We start from the raw sequence: 19,287 nt of genomic DNA, 5'->3' as shown, positions 1-19,287 counted from the left end.
TTCCACTGCAGCTGGCAAGATTATATTCTTTGCCGTGAGTCCTATATGAGGTCTGTTCTTACCGAATGGTCAGCTACCCTTTGACAGAGATTTCCTTAAATAACTAGAGGCAAAACTTTGAAAATAAATGAGAAGGAAAATATAAGAAGAAAAGATAAAATAAGAGAAACATATTCTCCAGGTTGTTGAAGATTGGTTCTGACTTAACCTTCACTACCTGATTTCTCTGAGCCTAGAAATCAGCCAAAGATGGAAACCTGTGGTCTTCTGATGTTTTTTCTGAGCACATACCTTGCCCTGGTCCTGCGTGTGGACTTCTAGTTTACTTGGTCCACATGGGAGCTCTTCTAAGCCCTTATTTTCCCTGCTCCAAAGAGTCTCATACCCCAACTTTTCCTAAGGGAATTTCAGTTGTCTATTATTTTACTCCATTTTTTTTTTTTTTTTTAGGGTTTTGTTGGTGGCAGTGACTTGATTTTCAATGTTTTTGAAGAAGAATTTCACTTAATTCTCTCCACCCTGAGAGAACCCTGAATTATTTGAAACAAATCCAAGCATCCTGTGTCTGTTCTTCAGAGAACCCATCCCTATACAGGTCACAGAAGACAAACACTATGCCTTGGGAATGATGTTTACTTTTTGCTCCCTTCAGAACCAGGAGAACAAAATAGCTGCTATCCTCAAGACCACTGCCCCACCCGGAAGGGGTATGAAACAAGGGTGCATTAAAATACCACAAAGCTACTGTGTTTTAGTGGCCTTTTCTCCCAATTGAATAAAACATTCATTGTCTTCCAGAATTCTGATGAGTTTATCCTGTTTTTCCTATACTTTTCAATGATTTGGGGGATGGACAAGCCCCTCAGATTTCTTTACTTGTATAACTATTAGCACAGGCTGTCAAAAACAAAGTACCATAGACTGGGTGGCTTAAAAATCAAAAATTTACTTTCTCAGAATTCTGGAACTGGAAGATTAGGACCAAGGTGCTGTCAGAATTGGTTTCTGCTGAGGCCTCTCTCCTAGTTTACAGTTGGCCACCTTCTCACTATGAACTCATGTGGCCTCTGTGTGCGTGCAGAGAGAGAGCTCTCTGGTATCTCTTCCTCTTTTTCTTCTTCTTCTTTTTTTTTTCTTGCATTGCCAGAGATGGAACCAAGGCCATTGTACATGCTAGGTAAGAGACCTACCACTGAAATACACCCCCAGCCCTCTTCCTCTTGTAATAAAGTCACTAGTTGTATCAGATTAGGACCCACACAATTCATTCTATTACACTACCATATTTGCTGACATCATCCTTGACTTTATTATTATTATTTTTGTACCAAAGATTGAACCCAGGGGCACTTAACCATTGAGTCACTTCCTCAGCCATTTTTATTTTTTATTTTGAGACAGGATCTCACTAAGTTGCTCAGGGCCTGGCCTAAGTTGCTGAGGCTAGTTTTGAACTCACGATCCTCCTGCCTCAGCCTCTCAAGCCACTAGGTTTACAGGAATATGTCACCATGCCCATCTCACTTTGCTATTTTTGAAAGTTTCTCCTTTCCTCCTTTCCTCCCTCCTCCCTTTCTCTCTTCATCTCTCTCTCCCCCCTTTCTTCCTCCCTCCCTCCCTCCTTCTTTTCTTTCTTTCTGTCTTTATCTCTCTCCTCCCCCTTTCTTTCTTTCTTCTTTCCATACTTTCTTCATTTCTTTCTGGTACTGGGAATTAAACCCAGAGGAGCTTTACTGCTAAGCTACATCCCCAGCCTTTTTTATTATTTTATTTTGGGATAGGGTCTCTCTAGTTTGCTGACAGTCTTCCTATGTTGCCAAGGATAACCTTGGACTTGCCATCTTCCTGCCTCAGTATCCCTAGTCGTTGGGGATTGCAAGTGTGTGCCACCATGCCAGACTGGGCATATTTAATTTTTAAGTCCAATCCGTACTTTGAAAACTGAACCAAATTGACAGGACTGATATTTGTCCAATTATATATGTATAATGTAGATATTTAAATTTCAAAAGTAAACAAATCTTAAATGTCATTATAGTCATCAATTTTTTAAAATGTTTTCAGTAGGGCATGGTGGCAAACATCTGTAATCCCAGTGGGTCGGTGACTATGGAAAAAGGATCACGAGTTCAAAGCCAGACTCAGCAACTTAGTGAGGCCCTAAGCAACTTAGTGAGACTCTTCTCAAAATAAAATATAATAAGGGCTGGGGATGTGACTCAATTGTTGGTTCATTCCTCAGTGCCAAAAAATAAAATAAAAATAAAATATGTTTTCATTTCCATCAAAATGTTTGCTTTGTTTACAGTTGTTAACTTTTGAGTCCTGAGAAGTTTAGCAAGGAAAATGAGTGCAGTCTCTGAATTATACAAAAGTCTGGTTTGAGTCTGAATGTGCTCACTTTCTGGAACTGAGAGTAATATTCACATTTTATGCCTCTGGTTTTAAGTTTAGTGTGTGCAGATGTGTTCTCACATCTGTGAGAAAGTAAAACTTTGTGGTTCATTTGAAGTCCTACTAATTGTCTTGAAATTCTTTAATTTTGATCTCAAAAAGCAATTCTATAAATCTCATGGAGAACCACAAATTAATAATCACACTGATTAAAATAAAATAAATATTCATTATTTGCTTTAACTTTTGCTTTTACAAAAAAGCATAAATAGACCATAAATAATAGTGGAAAACATGCAGATAGGAAAATTCTTATTCTTGATCCACCTCATCTGCAATGGCTGACTTGGCGTTGCTAAATTGTTGTTCTAATAATAGTTGGAATAAAAAGTGGGTACACTAATCCTTTCCTTTAAACCTTAATAAACCATTGAAACTTTTTTGGGGGGGAGGTGGGCACAGTGGATTGAACTCAGGAGAGCTTTTCCACTGAGCTAAATCCCCAGCCCTTTTATTTTTTATTTTGAGACAAGGTCTTGCTAAGTTGCTTAGAGCTTCACTAAGTTGTTGAGGCTGGCCTCCAACTTGGGATCTTCCTTCCTCAGCCTCTTGAGTCGCTAAGATTGCAGGTGTGCACCACTGTGCCTAGCTAATATCTTTAACTTTTACTGCATGTGACCAATATGTGGCAAATGAACTCTGCTATCCTGCATATAATCAAGTTCTCCAGTGTTCTCAGTCATCTTCCCTTTACCCTACAAATCACTACAACTCAAAGCCCAGAGAATGGGCAAAGTCCAGTGTCTTCCCCAAATATCTCCAAGGTGTTTCAGACTGCTTCTATCCTCCTGGTTGTCTCCTGGGGTATTTATTTATTTATTTATCTAGGTCATCTTTGCCCACTCATAATCACCCCTTCCTGCTGCCTCAGTCCCCTGTGGTATGTTTTACTCCACGGCCAACTTCTGCCTTATCCTGCATAGTGATCATTCACTCAGGGCTGGTGTTGGTATGCTTGTTAATTAGCTTTATTGAGAATATACAAACAGAAAGGAATTATAATATAGGAAAGGAAAATCTTAATTGCGTTCCTCTGATCTCTAAGATCAACACATGAACAGAAAAACCCTTTATTGATTATATCTTCTCTTGGGCCAGGAATTCTGTCCTGTTCTGGGACCTCTCTCATATCTGTGAGAACCAATTCTAAACACCATGAAATTACCAAACCTTTGAATTACCAAAAGGCCCATCGAAGTGTCTTCCCTAACAAAAGAGCAGCAGCATCCCCAAACTAATTCCTCGCCCCCCAATTCCTAGAGCAGTGAGTGCACACTGGAGATAGCTTCTGATATGTCCGATTTAAAAAAAAACAAACTGTTTTATTTGAAAATAATTTCAGTTGGACGTGGTGGTGCACACTTCTAATCCCAGCAGCTCAGGAGGCTGAGGCAGGAGGAGTGCATGTTCAAAGCCAGCCTCAGCGATAGTGAGGCACTAAGCAACTCAATGAGATGCTATCTGTCTCTAAATAAAATACAAAATAGGGCTGAGGATGTGGCTCAGTGGTTGAGTGCCCCTGAGTTCAATCCCTGGTGGTAATAATAATAATAATAATAATAATAATAATAATTTCAAACATACAGAAGGTTTAGTTACAAGGATACTACAAAAAATCCAGAGTACTCTTGATTCAGACTTATTAGCTATTAACATTTGATTACATTTTCATTAGCAGTTTCTCCCCATATTATTTCTTTCATTTGAGAATCAGTTGCCTACATTTTCAGTGTTACCTAAGAGAAGACCATCATTAGTAATGTGACAAACCAATCTCATGTGCCTTCTGATATGATGCAATGAGAATGACTCATGTCATTTCTAGAATGTGCCAAAATGCATAGCATGAATCCACTCATAAACAAATATCAGACTCACCTCAAATGAGAAACATACTACAAAAGAACCACTCTGTAGTCTTCAGAAATGTCAATGCCATGTAAGAAAAAAAAAAAAGAAGACTGAGGAATTGGCCCAAATTAAATGAAGTCACAGATACATGACAACTGGATTCCATGTGTGATATTTAAATTGGATTCTGAATCAGAATGAAAAAAAATGGCAGTATGAATATGAACTTTTGATTAGATAACAATATTGTATTCATGTTATATTTTCTAATTAAAATTTTATTTATTTGTTTATTTATTTATTTTAGGTATCAGGGATTCAACTCAGGAGCACTTGGCCACTGAGCCACATCCCCAGCCTTTTTTTATATTTTATTTAAAGGCAGGGTTTCACTGAGTTGCTCAGGGCCTCAATAAGTTGCTGAGGCTGGCTTTGAACTTGCGATCCTCCTGCCTCAGCTTCCCAAACTGCTGGGATTACAGGCGTGTGCCACCGCGCTCGGCTTATATTTTCTAATTTTGACAATAGTACTATGGTTATGTATGCTAACAGACTTTTTGCATGTGGACATATGTGTTTGCTTGAAGCATCTTCAATTTCTCAACAAAAGCCAGTCAGACTCTGTTTGAGGCCAAACGTTATGTGCTGGAAGTATCAAGGGTATTAGACCTCAAAGATAAATGATTTGCATAAACCGTTTTTTTAGAGAAACACCTACTACAGTACCAGCATTCCTAAGAAAGATGACAGTTGAAGCTCTTACCTGGATAATACCTAAGTTAGTAGTTGACATTTTTACAAGATTGAGCCTTCACCTCCTGCCCAATGTGGGGCTATGAGAGCTCAGGTACATACTGGGGCAAGGAAAAGTGATGTAAAAGACATAGAGACAGAACTTTCCTTTTGTCAGATCCAGTTGAAATTTACAGAAACTGGTTGTAGGAACTTAACACCTTTGTTCAACAGACATCTTCAGGCTCCTTAGCCTGAGTGAGCCTCTGCATACATGTGGTTACTGTAGCAACATCTAGGCTGCCAGGATACTGGAAACAAGGGCTATTCTGATAAGCCTATGGAGAAGACTTATGTAACATACTGCAAACTGAGAACCAACATGGCAGAGTCCAAGCCAGGGGTCTTCAGACAGCAGTTGAGGTTCATGAAATGATTTTTATAGAGTAGTTCTGGTGGCTCAGATAAACCAGGACACATTAAATCACAGCCCTGCCATCAAATACTCATGTAGCCCTAGGCAAGTTACTTTATCTCCCTGGATTGTATCTCTCATCTGTAAAATGGTATCAGCTTCCCATTGCTGCTGTAACAAATCAGTACAACCAACTCAAAACAACACAAACTGATTTTCTTCCATTTCTGGAGGTCACAGGGCTAAAATCAGTTCCACTGAACAAAAATCAAGGTGTCAGCAGATCTGCATTCCTTTTGGTGGCTCTAGAGGAGAATACCTTTCCTTGTCTTTTAAGGATTCTACAACTCCATTGCTTGGCTCCTGGCCCCGTCCTCCATCTTTAAAGTCAGTAGCAGAGCATCTTTTATTTCTCATGGCCTCTGTTTCCATCCTCTTCCTCTGATGCTGGGCCTTCTGCCTCTCTCTAATAAGGACCCTTCTGGTTATATTGGGCCCATATAGAGAATTCATGATAATCTCCTCATCTCAAGTTCCTTAATGTAATCACATCTACAAAGCCTCTGTAACCATGTAAGGTGACATATTCACAGGTTCTAAGGATTAATACCTAGACATCTTGCAGGGATTAACATTCTTCCTACTATGAATGAATGTAATGGTTTTACATACCTTATAGAGTGGTGGTTGTGAAAAATAAATGAGAAAAGCAAACAAGGCATGCCTAAAGCACTACATAAATGTTAGGTGTTGTTACTAAGACTAAGTGAAGCCTGTAAAAATAGATTGTTTTCAGAAAAAAGGAAGTAAGCCAATTTACCACAGGAGGCATACTGAAAAGTTTTAAATTCAAATTAATATTTAGCACCATTTCCCCATTTTCTTCCTCATTCTGATGAATTAATGTATGCAAATCACATTTAACATTAAGAATTAAAAATAGGGGTCTGAGGTTGTGGCTCAGCGGTAGAGCACTTGTCTAAGCACTTGTGAGGCCCTGGGTTCAATCCTCAGCACCACATAAAAATAAATAAATAAAATAAACGTAATGTGTCCAACTACAACTAAAAATAAATATTAAAAAAAAAGAATTAAAAATAGGGCTGGGGCTGTAGTTCAGTGGTAGAGCACTTGCCTCGCAAGTGTGAGGAACTGGGTTCCATTCTCAGCACCACATAAAAATAGACAAAGATATCATGTCCATCTACAACTAAAAAAATATTTTAAAAAAAGAGTTAAAAATAAAAACTTCATCACTAGACATTTTCACTTTTTTTTTAAAGGATGGGGTGCTGGAGATTGAACCCAAGAGTGTTTTACTGATGAGGTATATTCCCATCCTCAGCCCTTTATTTTGTTGTTGTTGTTTTTTTTATTTGGAGACAGGGTCCCTTGAAGTTACTGAGGCTGATCTTGAACTTGTGATCCTCCTACTTTACCCTCTAGAGTCACTGGGTCTACAGGTGTGCACCACCTAATTGGCTTGAGATATTTTCACTTTCTTTTTTCTTTTTTGAGAGAGAGAGAGAGAGAGAGAGAGAGAGAGAGAGAGAGATTTTTTTTAATATTTACTTTTTTTTTTAGTTTTTGGCAGACACAACATCTTTGTTTGTATGTGGTGCTGAGGATCCAACCCGGGCCACACGCATGCCAGGCGAGCGCGCTACCGCTTGAGCCACATCCCCAGCCTCCAGATATTTTCACTTTCTATTATGTGAAATGCCAATTAAAACCATTTTCATGTCTTTACTTGCAGAAATCGGCAAATTCCCCTTCCTACCTGAGTGTCTCTCTCTCTCTCTCTCTCTCTCTCTCTCTCTCTCTCTCTCTCTCTCTCTGCCTTATTTTTTTTTTCTTTCAAACAGGAGATGAAGTATCTGAATCCCATTCCCGCAATATTGTTGGACTTTCATTAAACTTTGAGACTCTGGTTATGGAATAAATGTGGGTTTCATAAAAGCATGAGTTAGTAAGAACACTCCTCAAAATTAACAGTAGAAATCCAGTTGAAAGTGTTCTTTTAAAAGTAAGAAGTAGAGGACTGGGACTGTAGTTCAGAAGTAGAGTATTTGCTTAGCATTTGTGAGGTACTGGGTTCAACTCTTAGCACCACATAAAAATAAACAAATAAAATACAGGCATTCTGTCTATCTACAACTACATTTTTTTTTTAAATTTTAAAGTAGGAAGTAGTAAGTGTTGGGAATTTCTGTCTTAAGTAACTGGGTTAAATACTAAAGCCTGGCCACTAGGTCCAAATTCAAAAATGAAGCATTTATTTCCCGACTGTCTCAGTGAAGAAAACCATATTTCCCAAAGTCACTGAGGGTCAACCTAGCTTCAGGTCTCTCTCCAGCATTGTGGAAGTCTTAGTGTGACCACATGGTTATTCAATTTTCCCTTTAGCTCTCTCCTACTTTCTTATCTTCCCTCTGCAGGTCTTTATCTCCCAAAAACATTCCCTAATAAAATTTCTGCACACTACTGTCATCTCAGAGTCTGCTTCTCAGGAAACCTAATCTTCAAGAATAACTGAGATGAACAAGTGTCTCAGGCAGATGGGACTCAAGAATTCAAACACTGCCATTGTATTTGTCTCCAAACATCCTCATCCCTTTTCCTTCCTTAACTATTGATTCTCATTGTGTTTGTGTTAACAATTGTTTTTTTCCTGGTACTGGGGATTGAACCCAGAGGCACTTTACCACTGAGCCACATCCCAGCCCTATTTTATATTTTATTTAGAGACAGGGTCTCACTGAGTTTCTTTGGGCCTCAATAAATTGCTGATGCTGGCCTTGAACTTGCGATCACTGGGATTACAGGTGTGCACCACTGCACACAGCTTGGTGAGTGTATCTGATGTTCACTACTGTCTAGCTTAACACTAACAGTTTAGGATACAATGGAAATCAAAGTGACTGGGAGAAAGTAAGCCTTAGCTACTGCTTGAAGTTCAAGTTTCTTCATCTCCTTGTCTAGTCAATGCCAGTCAACGCATCCTGTTGTTCCTTTATAAACCTTCCTGCCTTTCTAAGAGCAGAGCACAGTACATTTTCCTTACACAGTGTTCTCAAAAGGGAAGTTACTTTCCAAAGAAGGATTTTCCTCTTCATTGCAACTGATCTCTCTTCTTCCACCTGTGAACCAATTGAGCTTCTTAAGACTCCCAGGAAATCACTGCTCGCAGCCCTGTGATAACATTCATGAAAGAAAAAAAAGCCATAGGAGGGAATGGTTGATTACCCATGAAAAAGAACCTTTCTTTTTTGAAGTTTCTTCTGAAATTGCAGAGGACAGGAAATGGAGTGGGAAAAATGTTTAGGAAATAGTTTATTTATTTATTTATTTTTGTGCTGGGGATTGAACCCAAGTGCGCTTAACCACAGAGCCAAATCCTAAGCCCTTTTTTAATATGTTATTTAGAGACAGTGTCTCGCTGAGTTGCTTAGGACCTCCATAAGTTGCCGAGGCTGGCTTTGAACTCAGGATCCTCCTGCCTCACCCTCCCGAGCTGAAGAAATAGGTTTATATATATAATAGGGAACACTATTTCCTACTATAACATGGTCTTGTTCTTGTTGTTTTCTCCAAATAATATAAGCTTCAGAAGGTAGATGAAAAACTGGGAGAAAAGCTTGAATATTTAGATAGGACAAAGAAAGATGAAGCATTAGGCAGGGACACAGAAGAAAAAATAAAAAAACAAGAAGAGGTACTAAAGAGAAGACTTCGTTTTATTTCAAAGAGCTGGTGGAAGGGCAGTCATCCCTGTAGAGGAGTTTGAGAATGGCAGAAGATGAGTTTGGAGAACAAATTTTTAAGGGTGTTTATTGCTCGTTAGGCATATATGCTTCAATTCTTAAATTACATGAGAAAATGAGTACACATCTGAATCACTTTTGTTTCAAAGTCCAGTTAGAAGAACAGGAAACCACTGTATTTCAACAGAGGGAATTTCATACCAGGAAATTGTTGTATGCATGATGGAAAAATGGAGAATCCCAACAGAGCATGCAGGGGCAACATTAAGATAAACAACAGGAAATGGTTACCACCCTCAGGGTTAGAGGGGAACTTCAAGGAGGCGGGAGGCAATGAAACTCCAGCTCAACAGCCAGGACCTTTGGCAAGATCCAGAACTACTATGGTTACTGGCCAGCAGGAGCTCTTGGCACAGAGGGAGGGACTGACTGCTGGGAGCTGGAGGCTCAGTGGAAATGCAGCCACTTGAAATGGAAGCTATGAGAAGCAGCATTCTGGCTTCTCCCAGGCTCCCTCTCCTCCAGTTTTGCTAAACATACCAGAAGTCAGAGGGCCAACGAAGCTGCCAAATACAATTCTCTCTGAAACACAGCAGGGCAGGGAAAAGGTCAGGAATAGATGAGAGCAAAGAAGCAAATAACCGGCACACGTTTCCACTGTATTTCTTTGAATTCGTCTCTTTGTGGAATGGAACCAGGACAGCTTCCCTTTATGTGGTTTATCTGTGCTCCAAGACCAATAGAGAAGGTCAGAGTTGAATATCTTTTACTGAACATTACAAAGTGAAAAACAATACTACTTTGCTACTTGTCAATTCCAGAAGCTGGCCCAATTCCCTTCCACTCCTCCAGTTTCTCCCCCCCCCGCCCCGGGGAAGGGGGATATTGGGGATTAAACTCAGGGGCACTCAACCACTGAGCCACATCCTCAGCCCTATTTTGAATTTTATTTAGGGACAGGGTCTCACTGAGTTGCTGAGGCTGGCTTCGAACTCATGATCCTCCTGCCTCAGCCTCCTGAGCTGCTGGGTTTACAGGTGTGCACCACACACCTGGCCAATTTCTTTTTAAAATCTCCCTATTAGCTGTAGGTGCTGTACAACTATCTTTGTGCAATTAGTTAACTATGATTTTGTAGTGGACGTTACCATACTACTTTTTTCTTTTTTCTTTTTTTTGTTGGTACTAGGGTTTGAACCCAGGCATACTTTACCACCGAGCTACATCCCCCGACCCCCTGAAACCTCTGCCCAGTCCTTTCTATTTTTTATTTTGATAGAGGGTTTAGCTAAGCCACTGAGGTTGGCCTCGAACTTGTGATCTTCCTGCCTCAGCCTCCCAAGTCACTGAGATTAAAGGTGTATGCCATCATACCCAGCACCATCCTACCCTCTTGTCTCTTTCTTGTCTTAAGGATTGGGTAGCAGCTGAGAGTGGATTGCTACATCTTGCTTTGGCATCTACCATATCTGACATACCTTAGTTCTGACTATGTTTGTACATTTAGCACAGGGGATACCATATTTGCCGTGGTAGATGATTGTCACTGAACATTTTGTTATATTTTCATTTCCTGTATTTGTAGATGGAGTGATTTAGGGTGGGTTTGATACAGGATATTTTTTCTGGTATTATGGTTAAAAGTATAGACTTTGAAGCCACATTGTTTAGGTTTCAAATCCCAAATTCCACTATTTCCTGGTTATATGACTATGGCCAAGCAACCTAACTACTCAGGGTCTTGGTTTTCTCATGTGTAAATACAATCATAAGAATAGAACCTATTTCATAGGGATTGAGTTGCAAGAATCAAATGAATTGATGTACATGTGTGAACATATGTGTCTGTGTGTATACACAAATATATTTACATGCACATTTCAAATCATAGATACATGCACGTGTGTGTGTGTGTGTGTGTGTGTGTGTGTGTGTGTGTGTGTGTGATAGAAAACTGGCACATTCTACAAATATAAGTCACCAGCCTGGTCCTGTAGCACAAGTCTGTAATCCCACCAATTTGGGAGGCTGAGAGAATTTGAGGCCAGCCTTGGCAATTTAGAAAGAACTTTCTCAAAAAAAAAAAAAAAAAAAGAGCATGAGAAGAAGATCACCATTAAGCGGGGACAAGAAGTGGGAGGGAATGGGAGAGAGAGAAGGGGAATTGCATGGAAGATGGAAGGAGACCCTCATTGTTATACAAAATTACATAGAAGAGGATGTGAGGGGAAAGGGGGGGAAGAGAGAAATGCATTACAGTAGATGGGGTAGAGAGAGATGATGGGAGGGGAGGGGGGATAGGAAGAGGATAGGAAAGGTAGTAGAATACAACAGACACTAGTATGGCAGTATGTATAAACGTGGAAGTATAACCAATGTGATCCTGCAATCTGTACACGTGGTAAAAATAAGAATTCATACCCCACTTGAATCAAATGTATGATATATGATATGCCAAGATCATTGTAATGTTTTGAGCAACCAAAAACAAAAGGTAGGGGGTGGGTTGTTGGGGATGTGGCTCATGGTAGAGCACCTCTGGACTCAATTCCCAGTACCTCCCTGCAAAAGTTATAAATATCAAGCATCATTATTGTTACTTTTTTCAAAGAGGCTGTAAATGCCCTCTTTTTTCAAAGAGCCTGTCAAGCCAGGTGCAGTGGTATATGCCTGTAATTCCAGTGACTCAGGAAGCTGAGGCAGGAGGATGACAAGTTTGAGGCCAGCCTCAGCAACTTAGTGAGACTGTCTCTCAAAAGTTTTTAAAAAGAGAGGCTGGAGATGTGGCTCAGTGGTAGAGCATCCCTGGGTTCCATCACCAGTACAGGCCCAAACATTAAAAAAAAAAAAAAAAAAAAAGAAAGAAAGAAAAGGAAAAGAAAAGAAATTACACTTGTGTTGTGGCTACCAAGAGATGGTTAGTCGAGTGACTTGAAAATTTCAAGCAAATAACTGCTTAGTAAAATGTGAGTTCATGCTGTAAAACACATCCTATGAATTGCACTATTTGTCTCTCAGTTATAGAAATCGGTTTCATTTTCTAACATGCTTAGTTGTTATTGGATCTTTATAGCCGTATCATCTGTACTTTTTGTGGTTTAAAGATTTAAATTTGTTATGGAAACAGGCTTTTCAGTTGACCAATGATTAGCTAATTTCTGATAGCACAAAAGGAAATATATTGCCCCAAGCCTGCTGTTTTCATTTCCTCATGGGGAAAAGCAGCACAGTATAGAAAAAAGGCAGACACAACATACTGAACCTCTGTCACTATGGGGAACTGGGCTGTCAACGAGGGGCTCTCCATCTTTGTCATTGTAAGTACCAACAAGAGATTAATTATGAATGCTCTGACATGTTTGTGTTCTCTTGGAAGCTAAAATAGAACAATGTTGTTTTGTTTCTTTGAGATAAATTGATTGAGTGTGGGAACAAATGTCCATCCTTAGAAGTACTGAGTTCATTCTCCAAATTCTTTAGTAGAAAGAATGTATTTTGGGTGTTCATTTCTCCTGGGTTATTTCTGAGTTCTTAGGAGTACTGTTTGCCAGCATTTCAGAGAGTGTAAAAGAGAGTTCCTGCTAATGATCCTTCATTCTTAGTGTTTATTCATTACTCAGAGGCAAATGTTCCTACTTTCTGTGTTTAAACTACTTAAAAATGGCCAATGGAAATTTTGTACCATTTTTGCAATAGAAGAAACTGGCACATGTATGAGAAATTGGCCTTTCCTTCAGTAATGGTACTGAAACCAAAGTTCTCAAATTTCTTTTTAAAAATAAGTACCTTCTTTTTCTCCTGTGGTCTAAACTTGAGTTATTTATAAAGTTAACTAAAATTCAAGAGAAAATAATTGAAATAAATTGTCTATACTCACACATATATAGCGTGTATATATAATAAACTACATATATATATGTGTGTATATATATATATATATATATATATATATATATATATATATATATATATATATATCTGTATAAACTCTTTGGAGACACAATTTTTGTAAGTAGAGATATGACTAATTTCCAAGTAAATGTTGATTTCTTTCTTTTCTTTTTCTTTTTTTACAAAGTCTACAACTATATCTTAGATGGTGGTCTCAGCAAAGCAGTAATGGACAAATTGGGTAGAAAGAAATGTGATTTCTAAATTTCCTTTTTGAATAGCTGATAGAAGCATGATGTTTAAAAAGGAACACTTATGAATGGAACTTTTGTTAAGAATTTATTATTTTTTTTTAATTTTTTATTTTTTTTATTGGTTGTTCACAACATTACAAAGCTCTTGACATATCATATTTCATACATTAGATTGAAGTGGGTTATGAACTCCCAATTTTACCCCAAATGCAGATTGCAGAATCACGTCGGTTACACATCCACAATTTTACATAATGCCCTATTAGTAATTGTTGTATTCTGCTACCTTTCCTATCCCCTACTATCCCCCCTCCCCTCCCCTCCCATCTTCTCTCTCTACCCCATCTACTGTAATTCATTACTCTCCTTGTTTATTTTCCCATTCCCCTCACAACCTCTTTTGTTAAGAATTTATCACAAAATCTATGGACTCTGAATTTTAGAGGTACAAAAAAATTAGAGGCACAAATAAAATATAGCAACAAATATTTTGTTATTAAGACTATGTTTTGTAGCACATGTGTGTGTTTCTTTAACTTGTGGATAAATACTTGTAGACAGGTGCAACAAATAAATCCTTGGCCCAGTTTAGCGGTGCATACCTGTAATCGCAGCAGCTTGAGAAGCTGAGACAGGAGGACCCCCAAGTTCAAAGCCAGCCTCAGCAACTTATCGAGGCCCTAAGCAACTTAGGAAGACGCTGTCTCAAAATAAAAAAAAAAATAAAGAGGACTTGAGATGTGGTTCAGTGGTGAAGCACCCCAGGGTTCCAATCCCTGGTACCAAAAAAAAAAAACCCAAAAAAAACCAAAACTCATCTTTTGCAATCCAGAACTCATTGTTCAGGGTGAGCTTTGGTACATATAAAAAGAAATATTGTAAAACCCAAGACAGCTTAAAGTGACAAGGGTATTGCTAATCATTAAGGTTGGTTCCAAGATTAAGAGTTGATAATAAAAAAGCATAGGTCATGAGAGAAATCTCAGGTATATCATTACTCCAATTTTCATGTTGTGACATATAAAGATAGCTTTAGAAATTATATTTTATGTCAAACCAACATTTTAATACAATATCGAACTCTGCAGATTTGAAACTGTAAACCTACTTTTTATCACCATTTTAAGAGCAGGGTACTCTTAGAGAAAACAAGTTGAAATTGTACTTTTAGCTTTCTCTATAATTTTCCCCAGGAAGTGACCGCCTTTGAAATTATGTGCTCATGTACTTGAAAGTGAAGGCACTGTTTAGAAAGCCAGAGTTGGGAAGAATGACAAAGTCAGGAAATGGAAAAGTTGCTTTTGCACCTTCTTCTTTGTAAAGTAAGATTGTTCTCAAGCATCTATGGACACTTAGTAGTCAATATTAAGAATAAATAGTTTTTTTTTTTCCCCTGTGGTACTGGGGATTGTACCCAGGGGTGTTCTACCACTGAGCCATGTCCCCAGTCCTTTTTAAAAATTTTTAATTTAATTTAATTAATTTATTTTTTGGTGATTAAACCCAGGGGTACTCTACCACTGAGCCACTTCTCCAGCCATTTTTATTTTTATTTTTTTTTTTTAACTTTGAGACACAGTCTTACTAATGCCCAAGCTGGCCTTAAACTTAAGATCTTCCTGTCTCAGCCTCCTGAGTCACTGGGATTACAAGTGTGCACCACCTGGCTAATAACTAGTAATTTAATAGTTAAGAAAAGATCATGATGGAGCTGAAGGTAGATAACTAGGTAGTGTCACCAACTAATAAACTCAATTTGGGGGACGAAAAAATAGGTCACAAACTAGAAAGCTTTCTTTGCTTTTAAATCTCATGTCTCTTACCCCTTGCTCATGATCTCTATTTCCTCCTTCAAAAGTTAAGTAAAACTTACCAAGTAGAATAGAAGTCTTGGCATCTTAGCTGATGAGACTCCCGCTAGTTGGGGTACAATGCAGTGTGGTGCAGAGAGGTGACTGGCACCTGTGAGAGCAGAACACAATGTCCTACTGATAGGGGGATGGCAACAGTAACGTATTTCCTTCCATTGTTATTTGCCAGTCAACCCCTGCTATCTATCTAAGAAGAAAAGAGGTGGGCCTGGTGCAGTGGTGCATACCTGTAATCCCAGTGGCTAGAGAGGCTGAGGCAGGAGGATCTCGAGTTCAAAGCCAGCCTCAGCAATGGCGAGGCCCTAAGCAACTCAGTGAGACCCTGTCTCTAAATAAAATACAAAATAGGGCTGGGGATGTGGCTCAGTGGTCGAGTGCCCCTGAATTCAATCCCCAGTAACTCCCCCATAAAAAAGAAGAAGAAGAAAAGAAGTGGAAAAAAGAAGGGAGGACAGATGGATAATTTGGCATACTATCCAAGTAGTAAAACAATCATGGGGAACAATGTAGGGTGCAAAGGTTAATTACAGAAAAGGGTAACGATGCTTTTATGGGCTTTAAGCTGGTTTCCCCTAGCTTTGTAACCATCTTTCTCAAATGCTGGACTTGGGGAAGTCCTGACCTTCGTCTGACTCTGATCTTTTGTGGAATCTACCTATTGAGACAGGAGAAATTCACGTGACTTTTTCTGTTTGTGCAGCTGGTGTGGCTGGGGATGAACGTCTTCCTCTTTGTCTGGTACTACAGGGTTTATGACAATGGAGAAAAGTACTATTACACTCGAAAACTTCTTGGGGTGAGTATAATATCTGTCTTGTGCAATATTGACCAGTTCACATTTCTAGTCAGACATTCTTATTTTTATTTCCTTTAATGTTTAAAAATATATATATTCTGACCAATCCAAACATCACCATCAGCCTCACTCCTCCATTGGAACTTCTTGGGCAAGAGTCTCTTAATGCTTTTGTCAGTGTGACAAATGAGGATGTGGTAAATGGTCCCAGCAGCAGCCTTTCCCTCCCAAGAACCATGGTACCATGGGAGGCCAGGTTGAAGCTATCTATCTAGGGATGATGCATGTAAGACAAGTGAGATTTTCCATATTTTCCAAGTCATCTGGTTCCTACCACTTTTGTGTATAGAGACTCCTGCTCCTGGTGACATGTGATGAAATGGCCTTCAGAAAAATCAGCCTCTGTCTACAACAGGAAACTTTGAGGAACTTGCTTTTGTGCCCCATCTCTTCAGTAGGCCAGCGAGTGAGGCCCTTGAGTTTCCTTGGGTCTTTTAGAAAGCTCAGTTTCCTTGAACTGTCCGACCTCTTTATCAAGAATGAAAGTAATTATTATTGTGCCTGCTCCCAGAACACATCATTTGTTATTTAATGCTGAAACTATCAATTAATTAATTAGTATTCAGTATATTATAAATCACATGTATAAATACTTATAAAACACAATTTGCTACATTATTATAATTGCTTTAAACTAATTCACATTGATGCTTTCTTCCTCCAAAATATGAAACAACTTCTTTTTTTGTGTGTGTGGGGGAAAGTATTGAGGATTGAACCTAGGGGCACTCTACCATTGAACAACATCCCCAGTCAGTTACTTAGTACTTGGTTTTGAACCCAGTGATGCTTAAACACTGAGCCACTTTTTTGTTTTTTATTTTGAGATAGGGTCTGGCTGAGTTGCTTAGGGCCTAAGTTTCTGAGGCTGGCTTTGAACTTGTGATCCTCCTACCTCAGCCTCCCAGATCCGCTGGGATTACAGGTGTGTGCCACCGTGCCTGGCTATTTGTTTAGTTTTGAGACAGAATCTTGCTAAATTGCCCAGGCTGGCCTAGAACTTGTGATCCTTCTGCTCAACCTCCCAAGTAGTTGAAATTACTAACCTGTGCCACTGTGCCTGGTTGTAACTTCTTTAAACATTATAAAGCTAATGATTATGCTGAAACATCATACCAAAGCAACTTCAGTTATTGTTGAAATCTAAGTGCTATGAAAGTCCTGTTTAAAAAATTTAAAAGGTTCAGTTTTATACCTGGTGTGGTGGTGCACACCTGTAATCCCAGCAACTTGGGAGGCTAAAACAGGAGGATGGCAAGTTCAAGGCCAGCCTCAACAATTTAACGAGGCCCTAAGCAAGTTAGCAAGAGGTTGTCTCAAAATAAAAATAAAAAGGGCTGGTGATGTGGCTTAATGACTAAGAGCCTCTGGGTTCAATCCCTGGTACCAAAAAAAAAAAAAAAAAAAAGCATTGTAAAATGTAAAAGGTGCAATCTGGGAGGTGAATAAACAAGTATTCAGAGTAAATTTTGACCACTTTATTCTTTTTCATAATAAAACGTTGGGTTGGGTAAGGGACCAGTTTAAGATTAAAACAAAGGGTCCTTGCAGGCCCTAAAAGAAAATCCTTTGGTCTGAAGGACCTTCCTTTCCAGATCTCTTGGAGCTCTGGTGTGGCGTCATGCGGGGAATCCTGGGGAAGTGGGGGTGGGGCGTCCTGTGCTCCTAGGAGTCACTCTGCTCTCTTCTGCCTCTTCCAGTCGGCTTTGGCCTTGGCCAGGGCCCCTGCAGCCTGCCTGAATTTCAACTGCATGCTGATCCTGCTGCCTGTCTGCAGAAATCTGCTCTCCTTCCTCAGGGGTTCCAGTGCGGTAAGAGCAAACACTCTACTGAGCTCCTGGAATTTTCAAAGCCATCATGCAAAATGCCCTTTCTTAGGAACAGCAAACCACTGGTCTGTGAGGCTTCCAGGTTCTATAGAATATTCATGAGCCAATCCATGTCCATTTTTTGTTTTTTGATTTGTTTTGTTTTCCTATGCTATTTGTGGATGGAAGTCCCTAAGGCAACCATTTCACCCTGAAAAGAGATTTTTAAAAAGCAATCAACTAAACTGTATCTCAACAACAGCAATGAAGTAAGCACACGTGTGTATGTGCACACACATACACACATACATATATACACATATACATATAATATGTATATAAATACATATAATATGTATGTATATATAAATAGGGCTTTATGATGCTGTCATGTGATATTTGGGAAATAATCTTTCAGTGTCATTCCAAAAAATTTAAGTCAGAGAAAATAAATACAATGAATTTATCATCTGTACATATACTCAAAAAGTATGTTACAAAGCACAATTTGATTGGTTATAAATAACGAATTATGAGGAGTCGGGTGCAGTGGTGCATGCCTGTAATCTTGGTGACTCAGGAGGCTGAGGCAGGAGGATCACAAATTCAAAGTCAGCCCCAGCAATGTAGGCCCTCAGCAATTTAGGGAGACCCTGTTTCAAAATAAAAAGTTAAAAGGGCTGGGATGTGTGTCAGTGGTAGAGCACCCTGTGTTCAATCCCAAGTACCAAACCAAATCAAACAAAAGAATCTACAGGGACCAGGCAAAAGAATTGCCTGTAATCCCAGCAATTCTGGAGACTGAGTCAGGAGGATCACGAGTTCAGTGAGTCTCGGCTACTTAGTGAAGCCTGTCTCAAAATAAAAAATAAAAAAGAAAGGGCTGGGGATGTGGCTCAGTGTTTAAGCAGTCCTGCGTTCAATCCTTGGTACCTTCAACCCCCCCCAAAAAGACCTATAGGGGATCAATGGACAGAGAAATTCTATAAGATGGCCAAGGAATGAAGAAAGGTCACATTAGAAATGGGCATATGAGGGTCAATAAACACTTTGGAGGTGTAAATGAGAGACAAAGACATTCTACATGGAGAAAATGGTAAGAGCAAAAGAGCAGAAAATGGTGAGGAAATCTTATTCTTGTAAATCCTGTCCAGCAAGACGTGTGGTTTTGCTTTGGATTCTTTTGCTATTCCTGACCATAACAAGGAAGGTAGTTGGGAAAATTAGGAATCGGAGTCTAGGTAGGACTATTAGTGACTAGCAGCCTTGGTTTTTCCTTTTAACAAAATGTATGTGTTTATATCAACAAGCTTTCAAAAAAATACTTATTAAATTGAAATTTAAAAAAATAAAAAATACTTATTGAGATCATTAATGGAGGAGAGCAGCAA

At 39.1% G+C, this 19,287-nt stretch overlaps 1 protein-coding gene across 1 annotated transcript in view; it reads left to right on the top strand.

Annotated features, from left to right (window-relative positions):
* The first annotated feature begins 12,402 nt into the window (after positions 1 to 12,402).
* The window catches only part of Cybb (cytochrome b-245 beta chain), a 44,980-nt gene continuing 38,095 nt past the window's right edge, over positions 12,403 to 19,287 (top strand). The window contains exons 1-3 of the mRNA XM_005323955.5: positions 12,403 to 12,533; positions 15,933 to 16,028; positions 17,789 to 17,899. Of these exons, the coding sequence (XP_005324012.1) occupies positions 12,489 to 12,533; positions 15,933 to 16,028; positions 17,789 to 17,899 (252 nt within the window). The 5' untranslated portion in view covers positions 12,403 to 12,488. The remainder of the gene's footprint in view (positions 12,534 to 15,932; positions 16,029 to 17,788; positions 17,900 to 19,287) is intronic.

The sequence above is a fragment of the Ictidomys tridecemlineatus genome, chromosome X (genome assembly GCF_052094955.1).
Source record: "Ictidomys tridecemlineatus isolate mIctTri1 chromosome X, mIctTri1.hap1, whole genome shotgun sequence".
Classification (NCBI taxonomy): domain Eukaryota; kingdom Metazoa; phylum Chordata; class Mammalia; order Rodentia; family Sciuridae; genus Ictidomys; species Ictidomys tridecemlineatus.
Note: the sequence above shows the minus strand (reverse complement) of the source record. Positions and strands in the feature narration are given on the sequence as shown.